Here is a 20,247-nt window from a genome sequence, read left to right as displayed (position 1 = left end):
TAGTCTCTCAACCCAGAAGTAACTGGTAATGATATCATCGCCAGTTATTTCTGGTGGTACTTCAAATAGGTGGACGATGTGAAGTGGCATGGCAGAAGACATGACTTGAGAAACACTGGGATAGATGCACATATTGACAGTCCAACTGACAGCAACAAGCTGCCAAAAAAAAAAACCCCTAGTAAAGACAAAAATAAAAATCACACTGCAGGCTTTTTTACCATAAGACAGAGAAATGCAGACAAAGTGACTTCAATGTGGCAGAATTAAAGGGTTGAAAATTCCTATTCTTTGCTCCCAGATCATCTAGTGAAGTACAGACGTGTACAAAATTTCGGCCTGCCTCTTGCAAGAGTAAAAAAGTCACTTGATGGGTCACTAGAGTCAGTAAAACAAAATTGCTGCAGAACAAGACTAGGCAAAGAAGAGCAAACATTAACAACCTGATCTTAACTAGGGTCAGGCCGGTGCAAGGTGGGATTTACGACGAGAGGAACAGAGTTCCATTGTTGTAAAATGGCTGCCGATGATGCACAGAGTGTACTGCCGGCAGCCATTTTCCAAGCACTTGCAGCTAGAAACGGCAGCGTGAAAGGAGCACCAGCGTAGCCCTTCATCACTGTCAGTGCCAGTAAGCCATTGGGGGTATGGGATGGGCAGAACAGGGTGGAATGACAGAACGGGGAGGAGACTGGGACCTCCAGGGTCCGAGGGAGTATGTCAGGGGCGGCAGAGGGCAGGGATCGGTGGCAATGGATCTACTGATATCCTGTCCTGCATTTCACTCTTAACGAATCTCCTTCCCTCTACTCAAACTTATGCCAGCTAAAGAGCTGGCACAGGTCCAAATACCACCATTGAAGACCATGCAGGAGCAGAGGTGGGTAATAGATATTTGTTCTTACCTCTTCACCCCCCTCCCCATGGTCTCCAGCTGCCCACAGGATGCAGCAGAACCTGTGCTGGCACTTCTGGGCCCTGTGGGCATCATTTGGGCTTCAGCCAAGCCAGTGCTGATGCATTTGAATGATGCTTCCTAACTGCATCATTCAAATGCAAAAATTGGCACAAAGGATGGAACACAACATTGCCAGCATCTCAACTTTTTTTTTTAATAAAAATCTAGGTTTCTAATCCTTGAAGCTGTGAAGACAGACAGAATGCCAGAAAGGCAAAATCTTATAAAAAGTCAGAAGTGATGAAGGAGGGATTAAACTGTAGCCTTGCCCCTAGGATCTCTAGGGGTAAGGGTACAGTACCTTACAGAGCTCTCTTTGCTGCTCCTCATGACTAATGGTACAGAATAAAACCGTGTTATGAAACCTCCCTCTTCTGATCCTCTACTCTAGGCCCTGCTTTCCTCTCACAGAAAGAAGGTGCTTCCCACTCCTCTGATCTCCCTTGGTAGATGTTCAGTGAACTGTCTTCCATTCCCACAGCCTTCCCCTGTGCTACTATACATGGCTGGTCGTGGGTGTATAGTAAGGGGGCTGGTGTTTCTGAGTTGCAGGCTGCCCCAGGGTCCCGACCCAGAGCCCCCTCCAATTAAATGGCTGTCATGGCTACACAATAGGGAGCCTTTATGCCCTTGCATCAAAAAGGCGTTGAGCTGGCTTTCATTCCACTGCAGCAGCCCATTAGGGGCCTTTCTATAATGCTTGCTTGTCAGAGCAGCTACTAGCTTGAAACAAAAGAGCTACAGAGAGGGAAAGCACCATGTCCAGAGATTAAAAAGAGAGAGAGAGAAAGAGAAATCCATGTTCTCAGCAGGGAAGGCAGCTCCTTCCAATTCCCCCCACACATGATGGAGAAGCTGCCGAGGCTGAAGTGAAGGCAGAGACTGACAAAGTCAAGAGGAAAACCCCAGATTTGCTAGGCTGAATTGCTTCCTTACATCTCACAAACAAACTCTTCTGGAGATCCTGATTAAGCAGAGCAAAGCAAAGCAAAACAATAATCCTGCCAACATCATCTATGAAAACTTGCCACTATGTCACCCCATCACTTCCCAGCAAATTGTTTTGGGATCCCCCCCCCAGTGGCATAACCATGGGGAAGTCTGTGCATAGGCCCTCTATAGGATATTTCAAGCTGCCTTCCATGAATTTTCAACTTGCATTATAAAACAGAAAGTAAGTTTCTAGTCCTTTTCACTTACAGAGATATAAGGAAAAGCATGGGAGCAGAATTGTACCCAATTGCTCGGTAAGAAAAAAATGTGCTCCTATCTTCCACTGTTCTGACCAATGAGCGCAAAGAAACTGGGGATGTCTCTAAAGCACCAGGCCCTTCTTATTAAATTTTCTTTTATCAACATTTAATACAAATAAACACATTGGATTACCTGTATTTAGCTTCTGGCTATTCTGCACCAATTGCCCACTCACATATACATGCAGTGAAATTGTATGCATGTTTACTCAGATATAAGTCTCACTGTACTCAGTGAGGTTTACTCACAGATCAATGGGTATAGAACAGTCGCTTTAGGCCCTTCACCAGAAAATTATTATGGGTCTGGATCCTACGGGGGGGGGGGGGTTGTTGGTGGAGGAGCATTAATGTTTCATAGAATTACCTAGCACAGATTCCAAGCAAACATCAGAGATCACTAGCAAGGATCAGATGTTACAATTTAATGATCACATCACGCAAATGCAGAATTCCCGTCCTGAAAGTTACAAAGATTGGTTTAAAAATCTTGAAGCAGTGTCAGGTGAAATTTCAGAAGACGGAGGAGCATCTAAGCAGGTTTTCTGCACCCTGCATCCCTCTTAGTCCCTGCTCATGATGAGCACAAATTTTGCTAAATTATGTAAAATATGCTAATATATGCTCATTTGCAATAAATTGGATAGTGCAGAATCAGCTTTTTGTGGTACAGAATTTGGGTTACTTAGAGTATACAGAACCCTGCTAGTGTATATACTGTACAAAAAATAAAATTCCTCCCTTTACATTTAAAAACACGTTATGTAGGTCGGGCATTTTAAAAAAATGTTCTACCTGCCCTGTATTAAATTTTTCCTATGCTTAAATGGGCCTCTGGCAATTTCTGGATAAACCCCCAATGCAAAGTTCACATCAGAAGCAATATAAATGCATTCCTTTGCCGAGCTGGTATTTGCCATGTGAAACCAAGGACTACACCATCAACATTCCTACACGCCCAGCAACACACATACACAATGCTTGCCGCTGGCTACACTGCTGCTTCGGCTTGTTTCCATTTTTGGGTTTGCTGCCCAGCGTTTTATCTCTCTCCTTCTGGGAAATGTCCTTGTCATCTCCCCCCTTCCCTGCCTCGCCAGCCGACCACCACCATTCTTCCCACTTAGAGCTAAACCAAAAGGTGAGACGAAAAGTGACTCAGAGAGTAAAACGAGGCTGTCAAGCTTGGCTAAGCCATGACTAAAAAGTCAGCAGAAAGGAAAAGCCTTTGGTGGGAAGAAAGGGGAAGCAGAGACGCAGCTCATGAAATTAGAAAAAGGGGTTTGGGTGGGTTTTATTTACTATTGTCAAGACCTCCTTCGGCGAAATGATCTGTTCAACCATGAAGAATTCTAAAAGGTGTAGATGCTGCACAGTCCAGGCTGCCATTAAGTGAGGGCGGAGGGAGCAGTTGCCCCCTCATGTCCGACCCCAAGTGACGATCACTCAGGAGTTATTAGGAGGTATAAAAAACAAACCAGAACCAATGCCCTTCAAACGCATTGCCTGTTTGCAATTTAACCTTGAATATATCCAAAGCAGGCCTCGGAACCTGGCTGTGAATCTTGCCTCCCACACTGAAATACCTTTCTCCCGCCATCACTACCACTGAAATGTGAAACATGAAACAAGCTTCCTTGTCTACAACCAGCACTAGGAACAGATAAAATAATGTTCTCATCCCAAGTGACAAGGCCTTCAGACTCAGTTTGTTGTCTCATCATTGTGGTGTAGTTTTACTCACAAAATACCACCAAACTTGCCATGCAAAAATTTCTGGGCATTCTGTGGCCCTCTGGGCAGAATGTTGATGGCTTTGTCAAAGTGTGGAAATATACCAGGGCTCTGATAAAGGAACAATGTGACCTCAAAGGGAAGAGATGAGGCAAGAGAGAACTTGAAGGGTGTGTGGCAGTTGGGGGGGGGCAGTAGCAGTGGGGGAATGGCATGGAGCAGACATCTCCAGAAAAGGAGCACATCTCCACTTCTGTATGATAAATTCTTCCTTCTTCAATCGCTGCGCTTCTCTTACAATGCAGAGTGCTAAACAAGGTTAAACCTGAGTTGGACATTTCCAGTCCAGATAGATGGCCCAAATCTAACCAGCCGGAACTCACATTCAGCCCACCATCATTTGTGAGTCCCTATTGTTCTGCTATACTACATGCTTGCCGTTTGTGCAGGCTGATTTCACAGCTCAAGAATAATCACAGCATAAACCAATCCCAGAAGAAAGTTGGCTTCTATAGAAAGATGCATGTCTATCCAACACAGTTCTCAATGTACTAAATCCCAGCTACTTCCCATCCCACAAAGCTAAAGCCCAGGTTTCTATAAATCATTAGCTGCCAATTGTGTTCTCATGCCTGGCGCCTGGCCATTTCCAACGGCCATAGAACCTTGTCGATTCCATCCAGTCTTTCTGTTCCTGCTCCTTGTGCCAACTGGAGCCATGCCATCACAACATCAGAGAAGACAATCAGCACCCTTATCTGTGTGGAGAATATGCTTGCTGCTGTTCTGGGGGCACAGAATTAGAGGGGGAGGAAGGAGAACCAGAGTACACCTTAACCAGATACATGATGAGGTAAGAGAAAACAGTAATAACAAAATAAAGACACAACACCACTTTCTGCACTTCTCATTTTTGTAAACAAACAAAAACCCAAAATCTACCAAAAAAATCATTTAATATTTAATGGAAGGTGCGTGGGTGATGACTATGACTGCATCTACTGACACTATACCACCTATATCACCTACCAAGTACACTTTTTAAATGATTATAATGTACATTTTGAATAGAAACACATAACATTTGCTACATGTTATGCTGACTTTGAAAAACATCAAAATCTGCAAAAAATTGAAACCATTTTCTCCTATCTCTAGTGATGAGTTTTCAGTGATATAAATATTTTAGTCCTATATTTAGATAGAAATATTTAGTCCTATATCCTTGGTCAAGAGGGCTTATTTTCATGGAGTATTACGTTACGGTATTACCTAGTTGGTTGGACTTGCTACAGATTGGAAGTCTTCAGAACAAATTTCACTTCAGCCATGATCTCAGCCATGATGTGGCCTTAGTCATACACACATTGCTCAGTCTCAGCCTTAGTGGGAATAAGAATTCTGATCTACCTCACAAGGTTGTTGCAAAGAAGATTAGAATAACATACATGAAGAATTTCAAATTCTGCTTGGAAGACAATAGGATGCCAAGGCAGCTTCTACAATTACTATTACCTTGTTCTGCATTTATGCAGTGCTTCAGAGTGTTCAAACAAAGTTCTGTTCTGACCTTAAAAGCTCACATGACTTGGAAGAATAGCATCCCTGATGACACTTGCAAAACTGGCACTAAGAATGCATTTTGGTCCCTTCTAGATGTAATTTATGCAGAACAGACTCTTTTTTTCTGTTTAAACAAATCTGATCCATGTGGCCATTTTATGCAATCTCCAGGTGTGGAAAATTCAAAACTTAGTTTTGGAATAATTTGAAAAAAATGCACGGCAACAAGATTGCCTCTTCCCTTATGTTTCCTCCTGTCTCTCAGCAGACACAGACCAGCCTCTGAGTTGACGTTAGAACCACAATGTCATGTGCCCTGGGGCCCCAAGTCTCACAAGGGGTTCTTAACCCCAGTTTGACAAGCAGGGGTTCTTAACCTTTTTTCAATTACAGTCTTCCAACGGATTGCCCTGTATATCCCCATACCCCCTTGATCAGAATCATCATCACCACCTGTATGACTTCAAAAGATGTCAATAGGTTAGTTTTACTTTACATATTGATAGCTATGAACAGAGCTCCTCAATCCATATGGATAATGGAGTTAGTTAATAATCTAACCTTTTTTTTCAGTTGTTCATAGATTCAAGTTCCATACTCCCATCATTTGGTTCTTATACTCCCAAGGGTATGGATATATCTGAGATTAAGAATCCCTGCTCAAAAATCTCACCAAAACCCGAGTGCCTTTGGAAGCATTAGCTGCCTTCTATCTGGGATGATTTTGAATGTGATTCAGGGAATGTAGCTCAGACATTTATTGTGTTTTATCCGAGTCTTTCATCATTGATCATTATTCATGCAAAGGCTTTGGAACGGGGTAGGCAGAAATACATAGCAGAGCATACGGACATTTTGTCAGGATCTTGCTATGGGTTCCCAATGCATGTTGCTGGTCCAGTTGCAGTGTGAAGGGGAAAGTGCCTGGATGAGCTGAAATGTTCCAGATTCCATATTTGTCACCACTGTCACAGCTTCTTGGCTTATCACATCTTTTTATTTCTTTACTTTGCACCTCTGCTTTTAACAGCAGCCTGACACCGATGGCAGCATGAACTGGAATGCCACCCAAAGCTGCCTTGGGTCTGCCTCCTCTGTACTATTACAAACAAAAAAAAAAAAGGAGAGCAACCATGCTCCTTGCATGGTTTTTTTAGTTGTGGAACTGCAGGACTCCCACATACTATTCGAAGGGACCTCACCAATGAAGAAACTCTTTTGTTCATGTGGTCCCAGAAAATCAAACCAGAAGTCCTGCACTTACGTGAGGAGCAAGATAGGGAGGTGAGTGATCCACTTTCTGCTTGATTTTACTGGCCAGAAAGTGGATCAGTGCAGGTTGCATCCACAGCAGGTCGGGGGAAGGCAGTGGTGACAGTAGATTAGGAGTGAAGGGCGCCCCCAATCCACCACTCTTTCATCTCCCTGCAATCTGCTGCCAATGCAACCCTCATCTCCTTGCCTCATGGATGAGCCACCCCTATCTCACACATAGAAATGTGGCAGGTGAAGCTTTCCCCTGTACTTATTTGAATACCAAGAAAAAACCAGAGTCTGCTAAGATTCCGTAGGGCTACTGTCCTCTAGGATTCTTGAAGAACGTGTAGGATGATATCATATAAACCAATGCTCCTCACCATCTTTTGATACATTCTGTCTTGTATTAAACTAGCCATTACCTTCCACGCTATATTCCAAGAGAACGACATGCTATCAAAGAGCTTCCCACAGAGCCTTTGCGCTTTCACTGCTGTTATCTTCTGTGTTCCAAATAAATGTCCTCTCTCAGGAGGAGGCGAAAGAATGTGGAGGAAGGCATTTTTAAAGGAGGCCATGTCAATGTTGAAAAGCCTAAAATTAGCACAGACAGCTGCACTCTGAGGGCACAGGTGCTCTGCGTGGCGTTCACTCCCCACCCACTTCCTCCTCTCCTATCGTAGCCTGGAAAGAGGGAAGTAGCCAGCCTTCTGCTCCTTCAGGGCTTTCCTGCAGTCAGGAGCCATGTTAATTTCGGATGAGTGCAAAAATAAATACACAAGGGATTTTCTTCCTTTTGATCTAACCAACACACCTTCATTTAATAAAGAATGTTGCCTGAGCACCCTGGTAAAGGAGAGTGGATCAAAATAATTGAATGAGTAAAGCATGGACGGCAATAAGAAGATTCCTCAGATCACCAACATGGTCCGTGCCACAGACATGCTCTCTGCCCTCAAACCTCAACCCCACATTCACCCCTAGAAATGCTCTTTGACCCCACTGACCCCTCTCCTACTCCCTGTCTGTAATTCCTACACTAGCTTTTGGGAAACATTGTTTCTGTCAGCAACTCAGCCATTTGGTTGCAACAAAGCCCTGGTAATCTGTAGGAGAGGGTACAACCCTGTTGTGGGCGGACAAAGGCAGCGGCCATGTTGTTTTTCAACACTGCTAGATTGGAGACAAAGCCCTGAGCTGATTTCCCCCTCTGATAACCTCCCTCTTGTTTTGCTGCTGGTTTGTGTTGCTTCATGACGGGGCAGTCTCTCCCTTCCTGTCCCCGCACTGGGTTTTCACTCGTAGCAATTTACTCAGCAAGCACTACCTGTTATGAAAGGTCCTTCTCCAGAAATGATTCAGATGGGAGGGACAACCTGGCCCAGCCTTGGCCATGCAAATCTCTGACAGCATGAGCTGTACGATTGAGAGATTAGGGCACAGCCCCTTGGCCTGGATTGAAGGTTGCTCCACATGTATTTGGCTTTCAGCATAGCCTGATGAAAAACACAAGCAGGTATAGAGAAGAATGACAAGAAAGGGCCAGGGCCAGGGCCAGAGCCAGCACTTCTCAGCAGGAGAAGTCAAACCTAGAACCTGAATGCCATGCCAGGGCTTTGCTGCCCAGAACATCTGGAGTCAAAGAACTAAGCCCTACCTTTGTGTCTCTGACCAAAGTGGGTGGTTTTCCCTATTGAAATGAGCAATCATTTCCAGTATTGAAATTCATATATAACAGACTAAACTATTATACCAAGTCAAATGAGTTAGGGCAGTGTTTCTGAAACTGTGGCTCAGGACCCACGAGGTGGGTTGCAAGCCTATTTCAAGTGGGTCCCCATTCATTTCAAAATTTTATTTTTAATATATTAGACTTGATGCTTCCATGGTATGCGATTGCATTTGGGGAAATGTTACACACCTGCACTTTTAACAAGCTACTATGCATATTCTTTACTCAGCATGTGTTTGGTCTGTGGAACTCCTTGCCGCAGGATGTGGTGAGGGCATCTGGCCTACATGCCTTTAAAAAAGGATTGGACAAGTTTCTGGAGGAGAAATCCATTACAGGTTACAAGCCATGATGTGCATGTGCAACCTCCTGATTTTAGAAATGGGCTATATCAGAATGCCAGATGCAAGGGAGGGCATCAGGATGCAGCTCTCTTGTTATCTGGTGTGCTCCCTGGGGCATTTGGTGGGCCACGGTGAGATACAGGAAGCTAGACTAGATGGGCCTATGGCCTGATCCAGTGGGGCTGTTCTTATGTTTTTATTCTTTTAACAATGATAGTAAATGGGACATGCCTGGGTAAGTGTGGGTAGGATTGCAGCCTAGGATTGTTACAAATTTTCCTGCTTGATGATGTCACTTCCGGTCATGACATCACTTCTGGTGGGTCCTGACAGCTTCTCATTCTAAAAAGTGGGTCCCAGTGCTAAATGTGTGAGAACCACCGAGTTAGGTATTTTATTTACCTTTCCTTGAAACAGGTGGACTTGGCTCCCAGGTTTGAATCACTTGGAGCGTTCTCAAATATCGTACCTTTCTGAATCTGCAGGTTGCACACTGTGATTATGGCACACTGAGGGCTGAATTCTATAACCAGCAATTTTCAACCTTTTTCATCTCATAACACACTAAGGCACCAAAATTGTCAAGGCACACCATTAGTTTTTTTACAATTGACAAGGCACACCATACTGCTGTTGAGGTAGCTCATATCCTTCAATTGGCCCAACTAATCAATGACCTTCCCCAAACTCTTGTGGACCATTTGCAGCACACCAATGTGCCGTGGCAGACTGGTTGAAAATCACAGCTATAAACAGATCTGTAGAAGAACAGTGCTCTGGGCTTGGCTGACAGACCTAGGATTGCCAACTCTGCCAATCTTTGAAATTTCTGAAATTACTTTTTGGATGAGTTTGAAAAGTTGAGTCTTTTCAAATGTCACATCTGAAAGGTTCTAAAATATTTATCATAACTAAAAAAAGATGTCTTTGAGGGATACTTTCAAAGGATCTTTAAATTAGAATTAGATGCTTTAGACTCCACCCTCACCAACCACAAATAATTTCATTTTTAGTCCAGACCATACACTCTACCTTCTGCATCCCATTGGCACACTGAATACAGAGTGGGAGCCTAGGGGTTGGTTTCCACTTAGAAGAATGTACAGTAATATATACCGCAGAGAAGAACAACAGAACTGTTGTTTTCAATGTAAACCAGGGTTCCTCCAGTGGTTCCCAACCTTTAGGAGCTCAGGGACCACTAAGGCAAAATTTTGAGACGGTGGGGACCACGTGCAACACGCCCATCCTTGAACACAAAAAATACAATTAAATTTGTAATACATAAGAAGATTATTTAATAATTAATGTGATGGTTGTGCTTGCATTTGCTTCACTGGCTGTGAAAGTCTTGGGTTTACATGGATTACATGAAACACATAATTCCCCGCCAACTCAGAGGTTTTCATACCCACCCAATTCAATCCAGTCTCTTTTCCCCCACACCAGACCACATTACGCACAGCCCTTGCCTCTTTTAAGTGTGGAAAAATGCCTCAAAAAGGAGAGGGTAAGCACAAGGGGATTATAGACAAGTCATGCAAGGTAGTTAAATGAGCCAACAAAAAGCACACACATCCCTCCACAGTTCCTTTTGTTACACAGCCCTGGCCCTGCTCCCCCCACTTGTGAGTCCAGAGTGCTTAGGAAAGTGTTCAACACAATTTAGGCAGGTGGGTCCTGAAGGAGAAGAGGTGTGTGAAGGAAGCACCTGCTCAGAGAGACATCTCAGAATGGCTGCTGCATATCTCAGGAAGAAAAGTCCTTTTGGTGTGCACTGCAAGGTCTTTAGGGGGGGGAAAGCCTCTCTTCACTTCCTATTCTAATTGCTGCCATGCTCTAGCTGTGGACTACTTTGGTTGAAGCTAAGAGAGTGTGAGCAAGCCTATAGGTAGGCTGCAGCCACAAAACAACAGCTGCCTACTCTGCCATTAGTCTGTGAAACTCCTTGCCCCAGGATGTGATGATGGTGTCTAGACTAGATGCCTTTAAAAGGGGATTGGAGAAATTTCTGGAGTCAGGGGTTACACCTGCTGTACTTGGCTACGGTGGTGCCTGTTCTGCAACTTCTGGAATTGCTTCTCCCCAAGTGAGCAGCTTGCAGTAAGACAGCAGAGGTGCTGCCTGTTTCCCTCTCCAAAAGGGGTGCCAAAACCTGGTTGCCTGGATCCCTTGCTCCACCCCTGGGCCTTAGAAGAGCACATCCAGGGGGCCCAATCCTGCCAACTGGGGAGGGGGTACCAGGGCCGGGGGTTGAGCATACTGTTTCTCCCCTCTCCTGCTGCCACACTGCCTCCAACTCCCTTCCTCTGTGTTCCCTGGCCAGCTGGAGTCCGGACTCCCAAGGAAATCACATCCAGAGAAACCCACTCTCTGGGAAAAACCCCCCCCCAGCCAGCCAGTGATGCCTTTAGGAGCCTGTTCCTTCTCCTCTTCCTCTGGCGGCGGCAGCCCCCCGCCCGCCAGCCTGAGAGACTTCCCAGGCTTGCTGCAGTCCTGATTTGACTCCTGAAAAACCAGGCTGCGAGGGCTCGCCTCAAGGCACAGGGTCAAGGAATGGAGGCAGCAGGCTGGAGGCAGCGGCGGCAGACACCTCTCCTCTGCATGCAGCTGAGCCAGGAGGCTGCACAAATGCGCACACCTTACAAGGCGCCTGTGCTTCACTTTTTTGCTTGTCTGGGCACTCACAGACAAGGAGGGAAGGGAGGTGGAGGGGGAAGGCAGGAGATGGAGAAAGGTTATGCTCTGATTGGCTCTGAGCTGATATGATTGGCTGCTGGCACTACAGAGGCTTTTTTTCTTCCTAGAAGGGCATTTTTTTTTTCTTTTTTCACCAGAGAGGTTGCGGACCACCTGGGAGGGTGCTGTGGACCACCAGTGGTCCACGAACCACGGGTTGGGAACCCTAGCGTCAGGCTCCAGCTGCTGAAGAAGTGAATATCAGGTCCAGGAACCTGAGCCTTCTGTATGAGTGCTGCCCTGCTTCTTTCTTGAGTTGACTATGTTTATGTCATAAGAAGGCATACAGAGGATTTTTTAGCAGTTAAGGTATAAAGAATCTGTGCTCAGCAATCTTGAGTGTACACTCTCTAAGAGTGTCAGCAGTTTCTTGCAGAATCAGAGCAATGGCCACCATTCTTTGCAAGAACCCCAGCAAACAGCAAGCATGATGGTCCACCAGAAACAGCCAGTGGTTCACAATCTAGCTTCTTGCTCGAATAGCAGCGGGGGGTGGGGGGAGACACACACCACTTTTCCATGTTTCCAAAATGGCTGGAGAGGAAAGTGCCTTTTGAGTAGGCTCAGTCAGAAGTGCCTTTCCTGCTCTACTGACTACCGCAGCCAGTTTCCTACTATCAGATTCTGGGGAAAGGCATTAACAGTCATCTACCATAGATCCCCTCATCCATAATCCAACTCTGACAAGGGTAAGCACTATGGTTGCAAATTCCTTCCACTCCTCAACTGGCACTTCTCATTTTCCAAATTAAATATTGAGCAAGAGACTTAAGAAGTTTGGTCTTTTTAACTTATCAAACAAGAGAAGCTCCAGCAACAAAGGCTTCTTAGTTTCCAAGGGGAAGACAGGGCCCAAACCAGTGGCTGGAAACTGGACACATTCCAGTCAGAAATAAATATATCAGAGAAATAAGCTCTGTCTGTTAGGTCACTGCCTCTGTACTGCAGCCATCTCAATCCCACGGGGCCTCACTCTCTGACAACCCGGGCTTTCTATCTTCCGGTCATAGATGTACACATCAAGAAGATGCAGAGAAATGCACCCCTCCCCATGTACACTCTCCTACACACTTTTAGAATATCTCCTTCACACACCCTATTAACCAACTTCCGGATGTTTGTGTGGCAAATCCAATCCAAGATGGAGATAAGAAACCCAAAGTGATCCGGTGGGTAGAATGTTGGGTTTTGATGTGGGAATCCGAGCGCAAATCCTTATTGAGCTAGGAACTTCCCTGCACAAGTCCTTGTCGCTGACTCATAGCCTAACCTACCCTTCCGGATTGTTGTGAGGATAAAATGAAATAGTCCCATCTAAGCCTTCTTGTATGAAGGGTAAGGTACAAACATGACATATAAACAACAGATGTGGTGTAGCTGTTGGTGTTTTGCCTTTTCTTCTCCCCTGACCCATCTTGCCTCACTTCAGCATGTCAGTTGAAGCTGTGGTAGTTGTGCAGGCACTTTGACACTATGTGTCTCCTATGCTCTGGCTTTGTGTGTGGAACTCCATGATCTGAATTCTATGGCAGAGTCATATAAAAGCAACCAAGTGGTGGCTACTGATGCACAGGGGGAAGTTGATCTTCTGCCTGCTCCCAACACTTCCAAAATATATAGGTTCTTATACCGATTAACATAACAGAGAAGTGGCCAGAAACTGGGAAACCGAGTAATTAATCTAACTTTCAATCTCAAAGTTATCCAGCATGTAGGATATGTCTCTTCCCTATCTGGAAGGGTGTGAAGAAAACCTGTGTGCTCAGATGGGGTGGTTGCACACAATGCTCCTGACATCAGAAAGGAGTGGTGAGCTACACGCCCTCATAGCTAGAACCAGAGCCCCATGCAGCTTCTTTTACAGCACTTTGCAGTACAGAACTTTGTTCTTACTGCAACAAGTGGGTCATCACTGAGTGCTCCTGCAGCTGCTCCTGCCCAGCTCTGTTAGATCACTGCACAGTCCCTGTAATTTTTACATGGAACACGATTGATGAGGGGTTGATATACTGGGATGCTCGAGAGGTGTCATGTCTATGTTTGAAGTGGACAAGGTGGGTTTTTTCTTCACACTTGTAATCTTCAGGTCAAAACGGGGTGCCTTCATAAAAGCCACATTTTAACAGAATATTGTGCAATATGTTTGTCCATATGGCAATTGAGAGGAATTCCTGGACCAAGGTTAGACGCGGCAATTGCATTGGTTCTTAAGTAATAACCCAGTGTTAGGCCACATGTCATATTTAGAATTGGATCTCTTTGGTATTTAGAGATAGATGCTAGATCTCAGGGACATTTGGAATAACTTTCCCATAGTCCTAGACTAGGGGTGTTAGTTGCTTATTCAATGGTAGAGAGGGATACAGGCAAGCAGTATCCTCAGATGTTCGATTATTCACTCTTTTGCCATAAGACTAAGCCTTGATGGCTTTGTTCAGATCAAGTACTGCCATGCATCAGCAACCCATGGCAACATCCAGACATTAGAACAATAGTGTGTAGGGTGGATCTCACAGATCCAGGCCTGGAAAAATCCAGGGAATTCTCAACACTTGGGAAGAGCCATGCAAAACCTGTGGAGGTGCCTTCAGATGCACACATTTTCACACGGAAGAACATCACATGAACAAAACCATTACTTGGTTTTAGGGCAGTTTACATGTGGAATCAGAACTGTGGCCCAAGAGGGCTGCTAAGGAAGGCATCATTTCTTCCCAGTTGCCCAGGCAGGTATGGAGCTGGACAGAGGAGAGAGGTTTTCCTTCCAGCCTATCTAATGGACACTGTTTGTTTTGATTTCCATTGACAATGGCTACAGCAGACAAGGGGAAAGCAATTAGCAGAGGTCAAGAATGTTGACACAAAACTGGTTTCAAGCAACCGGGAAAACCTGGTCTCCATTATAACCCTGGGAGGAGGGTAAGAGAGCTTATTAGCAAGTGCTCTCTGTGTAAAAACGTAAACAAGGTTCACTGCACTTGGACCTTCAACTGATACACACCATCAAATTCAAAATGATAACAGCTCATTAACTCAGAGAAAAACACCAGTGATTCCTTCAGGAAGGGGAAATTAAGGCTGCAATCCTCTGCATGTTTACCTGGGAGTAAATCCTATTGGATCCAGTGGGACTTACTTCCGCGTAAGCATGCATAGGATTGCGCTGTAAGTCATGGAAAGAACAAGAAGACTTTCCCAATTTCTGACTAGTTGAGAAAGAACCTTAGAAGTGCTTCCTGATCAGTTATGTTGCATCTTTGTGACTAATTGCTACTTTATAAACAGGTCTGAGGGTTTGAGAATTGCCATAGCTGTAAGTCGCTGGCAGGAGAATAGGCTTGGAAGCATCAGGTATCATTATAGTCATAAAGACATATGGCCAGATGACCCACAGTTTATGATCTGACCCAAAGACAAGTGATCACATTGACTGGGTGGTTCCACAGCTTGGTTGTTCATTGGTGCAGAGCTGATATACAACTGGCCTGCAATACAGATAGGGGCAGCATCAGATGTTGGTCAGGTAGGGCACTGGCTGAGGGCCTACTGGGCCTGGCTAACCCCTAAAACCTCAGTTTTGGCAGCAATGGTAGTACCCAATATGCCATCATGGGGGCCAAGGGCAGAGCTTTCCCCCAGAGTCCCTGACACAGTGCAACCTCAGCGCTGTGCAAAGTAGAGTAGGTGGAATACCCATCAGCACAAACCTTATACACATTGGCACAATACACTCTTGCCAGTACAAAGATGCCAGTCTTGAGAGACCAGAAAGGTGATTGCTGCCAGGACAGTGTAGCAGGAAAAGCTGTGATGACTTCACACATATGTTCTATGCCTTGTGGATGCTGACTGAGTGCACTGTACAACCTTATTTAAGTCCTCCCCTCCCTGTAAGTGCCTTGCCAAATGCAACACCCTCAGAAACCAAAACAGGTGAAGTGGGAGTACTGATAACAAGCCAGCCAATTCCTACAAATTCCCCACTCTTTTGATTTCATTTATTTAGTTCTTCATTTTGGAAGATCACACCCCCTTTCTTACCAGAGGTAACCCTAGGCGGTTCACACCGTGAACAATAATCATAAAAGCATTCTACAAAGCAGGCTGCACCACAAGCAAAGTAAATGACGTTGATTTAATGATGGGCAATTGCTTTCCAGGCAGGCCACTTCATTCTTCCTCCTTTGCTGTTGCATTACATGACTCAAGTCAAGTGCACTAACCAAAGTGCCAGAGTGGACTGTGCAGAGCACTCTTTCTTGGGGCAGATCAGTACCACAGTGGTGGATCATTGGATGAAGTGGCCCATCTAAAGATGGCAAGCACCTCACCTCTCTAGTAGCTATTATCAGCCTCTGTTCCCCCACTCAGAGTACTCTTTGCAAGTGGAAGTACTCACTATAAATGGAAGCAGAAATGAACTGATGACAAACCTCCTTGGACAAAACAAGGAAAGTCCCAAAGATTTATGTATTTTCAGGTTTAGCTCAGATTTAACTCCTTGTAGTGGGGTCCAGAAAAACACCACACTTCTTGTTTCTCTAGGACTTATTTTTTTCTTTAAAAAAATGTATTTCCTCCTTCTCATCACAAATGTAATATAATGTCACATCGGTGTATATCAATATTTAAGAGAAAATCCACTTCAAGCTCTATAGTTGGATGCAAAGATATAATCTAATGATTTCAATAGATAAGGGAAATGAACATCAACTCTACATCAGACCAATGTGAGATCCTGTCTGTCAGTGTTCCTCTCCTACTCCTTCATTCCAAGAAAAATTTGGGTTACCTGCCTTAGTGAACCCTTTCGAGGGGGCCCTGTGCTTTTGATCCCCCTTTGTGGAATTACTGCATATTGTAATGCTGGCTCTGGGGTGTTGAGGGACCTGGGACAAACCTCCGCATCAGGCCCTCCATCACCACCACTGCACACACTATCTAACCCTTGATGGTTCATTGGGTGCTACCACTGACAGGTATTAATGAAGCTTCTAATGTTGGCTGGCCAGGGGATGTTATCTAATAGCCTTCAAACAGGATCGGGCCTGTTCTGATGCGACTCCAGTACATTACACAAATTTCTTTCTAAGACCATCTTAGTAATCCAAACATCATTATTCATTTGCAAACAAAACAACAACATCCTTTCCAGTTCTGGTTGCTTCTTCCTTGTCCCCAATCACCTCCACCCTACCTTCTACCCATGCCCTTAAGTATGGTAATCTCAAGAATACAGCAGGGAAATTATTTTCCAGACAATGATAGGATAATAAAGGGAAGCTGGTGAAGGTTCGGGGTGGGGGGAGCCATATTATTCTGTTGCAGCAAGAACAACAGTCTTGTGGCATCTTAACATGGCTGGCTCCAGATTTCAGGGAGCCCTTGACAAAATGCCCTCTGTGAACCCCTCTCACCAGGGGGGCCTTGCCAGCATTGCTCTGCCACTACTACACCAGAGCAGGGCTCAGAGATTAGCAGTAGGCCTTTCTGAGGGTCCTGCATCCATTGATGTCAGCTTTGATGCCGACAGTGCACCTTCAAACTGAACAAATGTATCTGTTTCTAGGAACTAGAGTCCAGAGTTCTGAGGAAGTGGGCTGTAGTCTACAGAAGTGTATGCTGATAAACGCATTAGTCACCTCTTTCAGATGCTACAAGACTCTCTGTGATTTCTAATGAAAGAGTTCAGCAAGGGGCTTTGTTCACACAAATAGTGTGAGAACAAAAGATGAGAAAGATGCACTTTCTAGTTTGGCCTCAAACAACTGGGACAATAACTGAGCAACGGTTTCACTTCTTTGGCCTCTGTGTCCAGAGTGGATGAAAGGAGGGCATCAGTAGCTCTTTATTTCCCCTCCCCCATGTTTAGTTTCCAGCAGGTGGCCAAGGGAAGACAAGGCTATACAAAACATTCTCAGTCTGCATGCCTAGGAGGAGAAGTGGACTTTCAGCACAGCATGGAGTTGATCTGTTTTCCCCAAGTCCATTGGCTGATGGGGCCACAAAGCAAGAGAGGGCTGTGGAGTGTGGACTTAGCCCTTTGCAAACCAAATTGTTTTCTCCCTTGGCTATGCTTAATCTTTGCACTTGGAACCGCCCTGTCTGAAGTGTGGAGAGAATCTGACGCCAAGTGGGAATGGAGGGGGATCCACCACTTGGCCTCCCCTTCCTTCCCCAGTGGAGGGACAACAAGACCCAAAGATATAAGGGGTCCCAGGAGAACCTCTTCATGTGTCAATAAGGCAAACTGAACATCTTTCAACAGAGGGTAATTGGAAAATATTCCAGTGATCATTTGTTTCAGAATTTGCATAAGCCCTTCGTGATCATGATGACTTGAAACACCTTCTTGGACACTTTAACGGCTCTTTTCTACTCATCATCAGGTTTCCTTACAGGGGCAAGGGAGCATTTTTGTTGTTGCTGTTCTTTTGATGTGGGTGGGTCAAGGATTCTCAACTGGTTAAGACAGTGACTGGAATGTGACACACACAAGCTCACTCCCTCATCCTCTGTTAATTAGTCTGGTGTAGCTGCCACCCCTTAATTTAGGCACAATCACTACCCTGTGAATTAGAATCTCCAAGGCACTCATAAAATCGGGAAAGAAATCCACTCCTCAAACATTTTTAGACAACAAATAGAACAAGGTCTTTAAAGATCACTAAAACTGATCATCACTAAGTGACCCCGAGACCAACACAGAGTCTATGCAATTGAAAAAGGTGGTAACCCCACATGTGTGTGGGTGTGTCGCAGCCCTGTGGAGAGATTCTCCTTTGTGTCTTGCACTCAGGTCAGGGGCTTGGTAATGCACATGAGGGCAACTCTCCACCACGATTGTGTGGTAGGGAGCTGTGGCCACCACTCCTAGCATGTGACTCACTATCATCATACGTGCAACTTCTATGGCCTGTCAACCCCAAATCCCAGGGATAGGAAAGAGGGTGATAGCTATCTAACAGAGGGGAGAAACTGCACTTGGTATATGTTCAGATGCTCTAATTTATCATCACATGTTCAAAGGCTGGCACTGAAAACAGGTATCAGGCATGAATGTGATGGCTCAGGGACTGGCGCCTGACTCCGATTAAGCCCTGGTTGTCCTACAGCTCCGGTTAGCAGTATCCCTAAAGATACCAAACAAGTTCCCTGGAGACCAGAGCTGACTCCCAAACCCAACCCCTTCCAGGCCAAGGATCTCTCAAGCAGCTACGCTGGCAGAGCAGCATTTTACAGATTCCATAAAGTTTGCCTGGAGTTTCTGCTCTCCCTTTGCACGTGGGAGAGAGAGCCCCCCAACGCATACACTCCCGCCTTCAAACCCCGCAATCACACTAGCTCACATCACGCTCCTCAGACCCGTACAAAGTTGAGAACACAAGCGATCATCGTCTACGACACTCTCTTCTCTTGGGGGGGGGGGGAGAAGAGAGAGAGAGAGAGACGGGGAGACAAACAGGTTCTGCCGCTCAGCGCAGGTTCAAAGGCGTCGCTCCCCAGCACGAAACCAGCCCACGATTCCCCTCCCCACACGATGGACAAACGAAGAGAAAGATTCCCCGGCCCTGGAGCGCTCTGACGGCAAGGAAGAAAACACACACGCTGCAATCCTAGCCACACTCTCCTGGGAGTAAGCCCCATTGACCATAATGGGACTTACTTCTGAGTAGACGTGCAGAGCCCAATCCTGTCCACTCAGAAGTTAGTCCCATTAGAGTCAATGATACTTACTCCCAGGACAGGATGGTTAGGATTGAAGCCTCACTCACTGAGAGCCCAGTCCAGTAGACAGAGTCCTGCCTGCCTACTCAGAAGTAAGTCGAATTTTAGTCAATGGGACTTACTCCTAGGAAAGTATGGTTAGGATTGAAGCCTCACTCACTCACTGAGAGCCCAATCCTATGCCTGTCTACTCAAGAATAAGTCCCATTATAAACAATGGCACTTACTCGCAGGAAAGTGTGGCTAGGCTTGCAGTCTCGCTCGCTCGCTCTCTCACTCACTCGCCACTTAAGGCTGTGTTTGGGGCCAAACAGAGCCTTAAGTGTGTTATTGTAACACAGGACAACGTCTGCTCGCCCAGAGCAGGCAGGCGGATCACACACCCTTTGGCCTTACCTGCTTGAGAAGCGGCAGGCTGGAGTCTCCCGAGGAGGAAGAGCAGCCCAAGCAGGACGCCGCGTGCCGGGTGGCTTCCCATGCTGGAGAGCTCTTCACAGATGTGCGCTCGGCGCCTTCTTTGCTCTCCCCCTTCCTTCTCCTGCAGGCGTGTGACGGCGTGTTCCGGGCTAGGGCATGCTGCTCCGGAGCCACCTGCTCCCCCTTCTTTCCAGGCCCCGCAGCCTCTCTCCTGGCTCCGCGGGTCTTTATTCCCTGCCACTGCCGCCCTGCTCCCGCTCACCCCCAGCGTGGCCGAGTCCTCCGCGGAGCCAAGAACCCCGGCCGGGGGGCGCTTTGATCAGTTTCACTTACACACAACAAACTCGCCAAATTACACACACTTCATTCAGGGAGAAGCTCAGCTCGCCGCTCATTGGCTGGGGACGCGCCCGCTCCGGCCAATCGCAGGAAGCAGCGGCAGCGCCCGCACCGGAGGAATGGAACGCCGAGATTTGCTTCTGACCCGGCCGGGACGCGGGGGGGATTCTCGGCGGGGATTCC

At 46.0% G+C, this 20,247-nt stretch overlaps 1 protein-coding gene across 1 annotated transcript in view; it reads right to left on the bottom strand.

Moving 5' to 3' along the window:
* ERBB3 (erb-b2 receptor tyrosine kinase 3) overlaps positions 1 to 20,045 on the bottom strand; it is a 97,840-nt gene extending 77,795 nt beyond the window's left edge. The window contains exon 1 of the mRNA XM_066616824.1: positions 19,705 to 20,045. Coding sequence (XP_066472921.1) covers positions 19,705 to 19,786 — 82 coding nt within the window. The 5' untranslated portion in view covers positions 19,787 to 20,045. The remainder of the gene's footprint in view (positions 1 to 19,704) is intronic.
* Between the last annotated feature and the right edge of the window lie 202 nt (positions 20,046 to 20,247).

The sequence above is a fragment of the Tiliqua scincoides genome, chromosome 2 (assembly GCF_035046505.1).
Source record: "Tiliqua scincoides isolate rTilSci1 chromosome 2, rTilSci1.hap2, whole genome shotgun sequence".
NCBI classification, from domain to species: Eukaryota; Metazoa; Chordata; class Lepidosauria; order Squamata; family Scincidae; genus Tiliqua; species Tiliqua scincoides.
The sequence above is the reverse complement of the archived record's forward strand: the minus strand, read 5'-3'. Positions and strand labels throughout refer to the sequence as shown.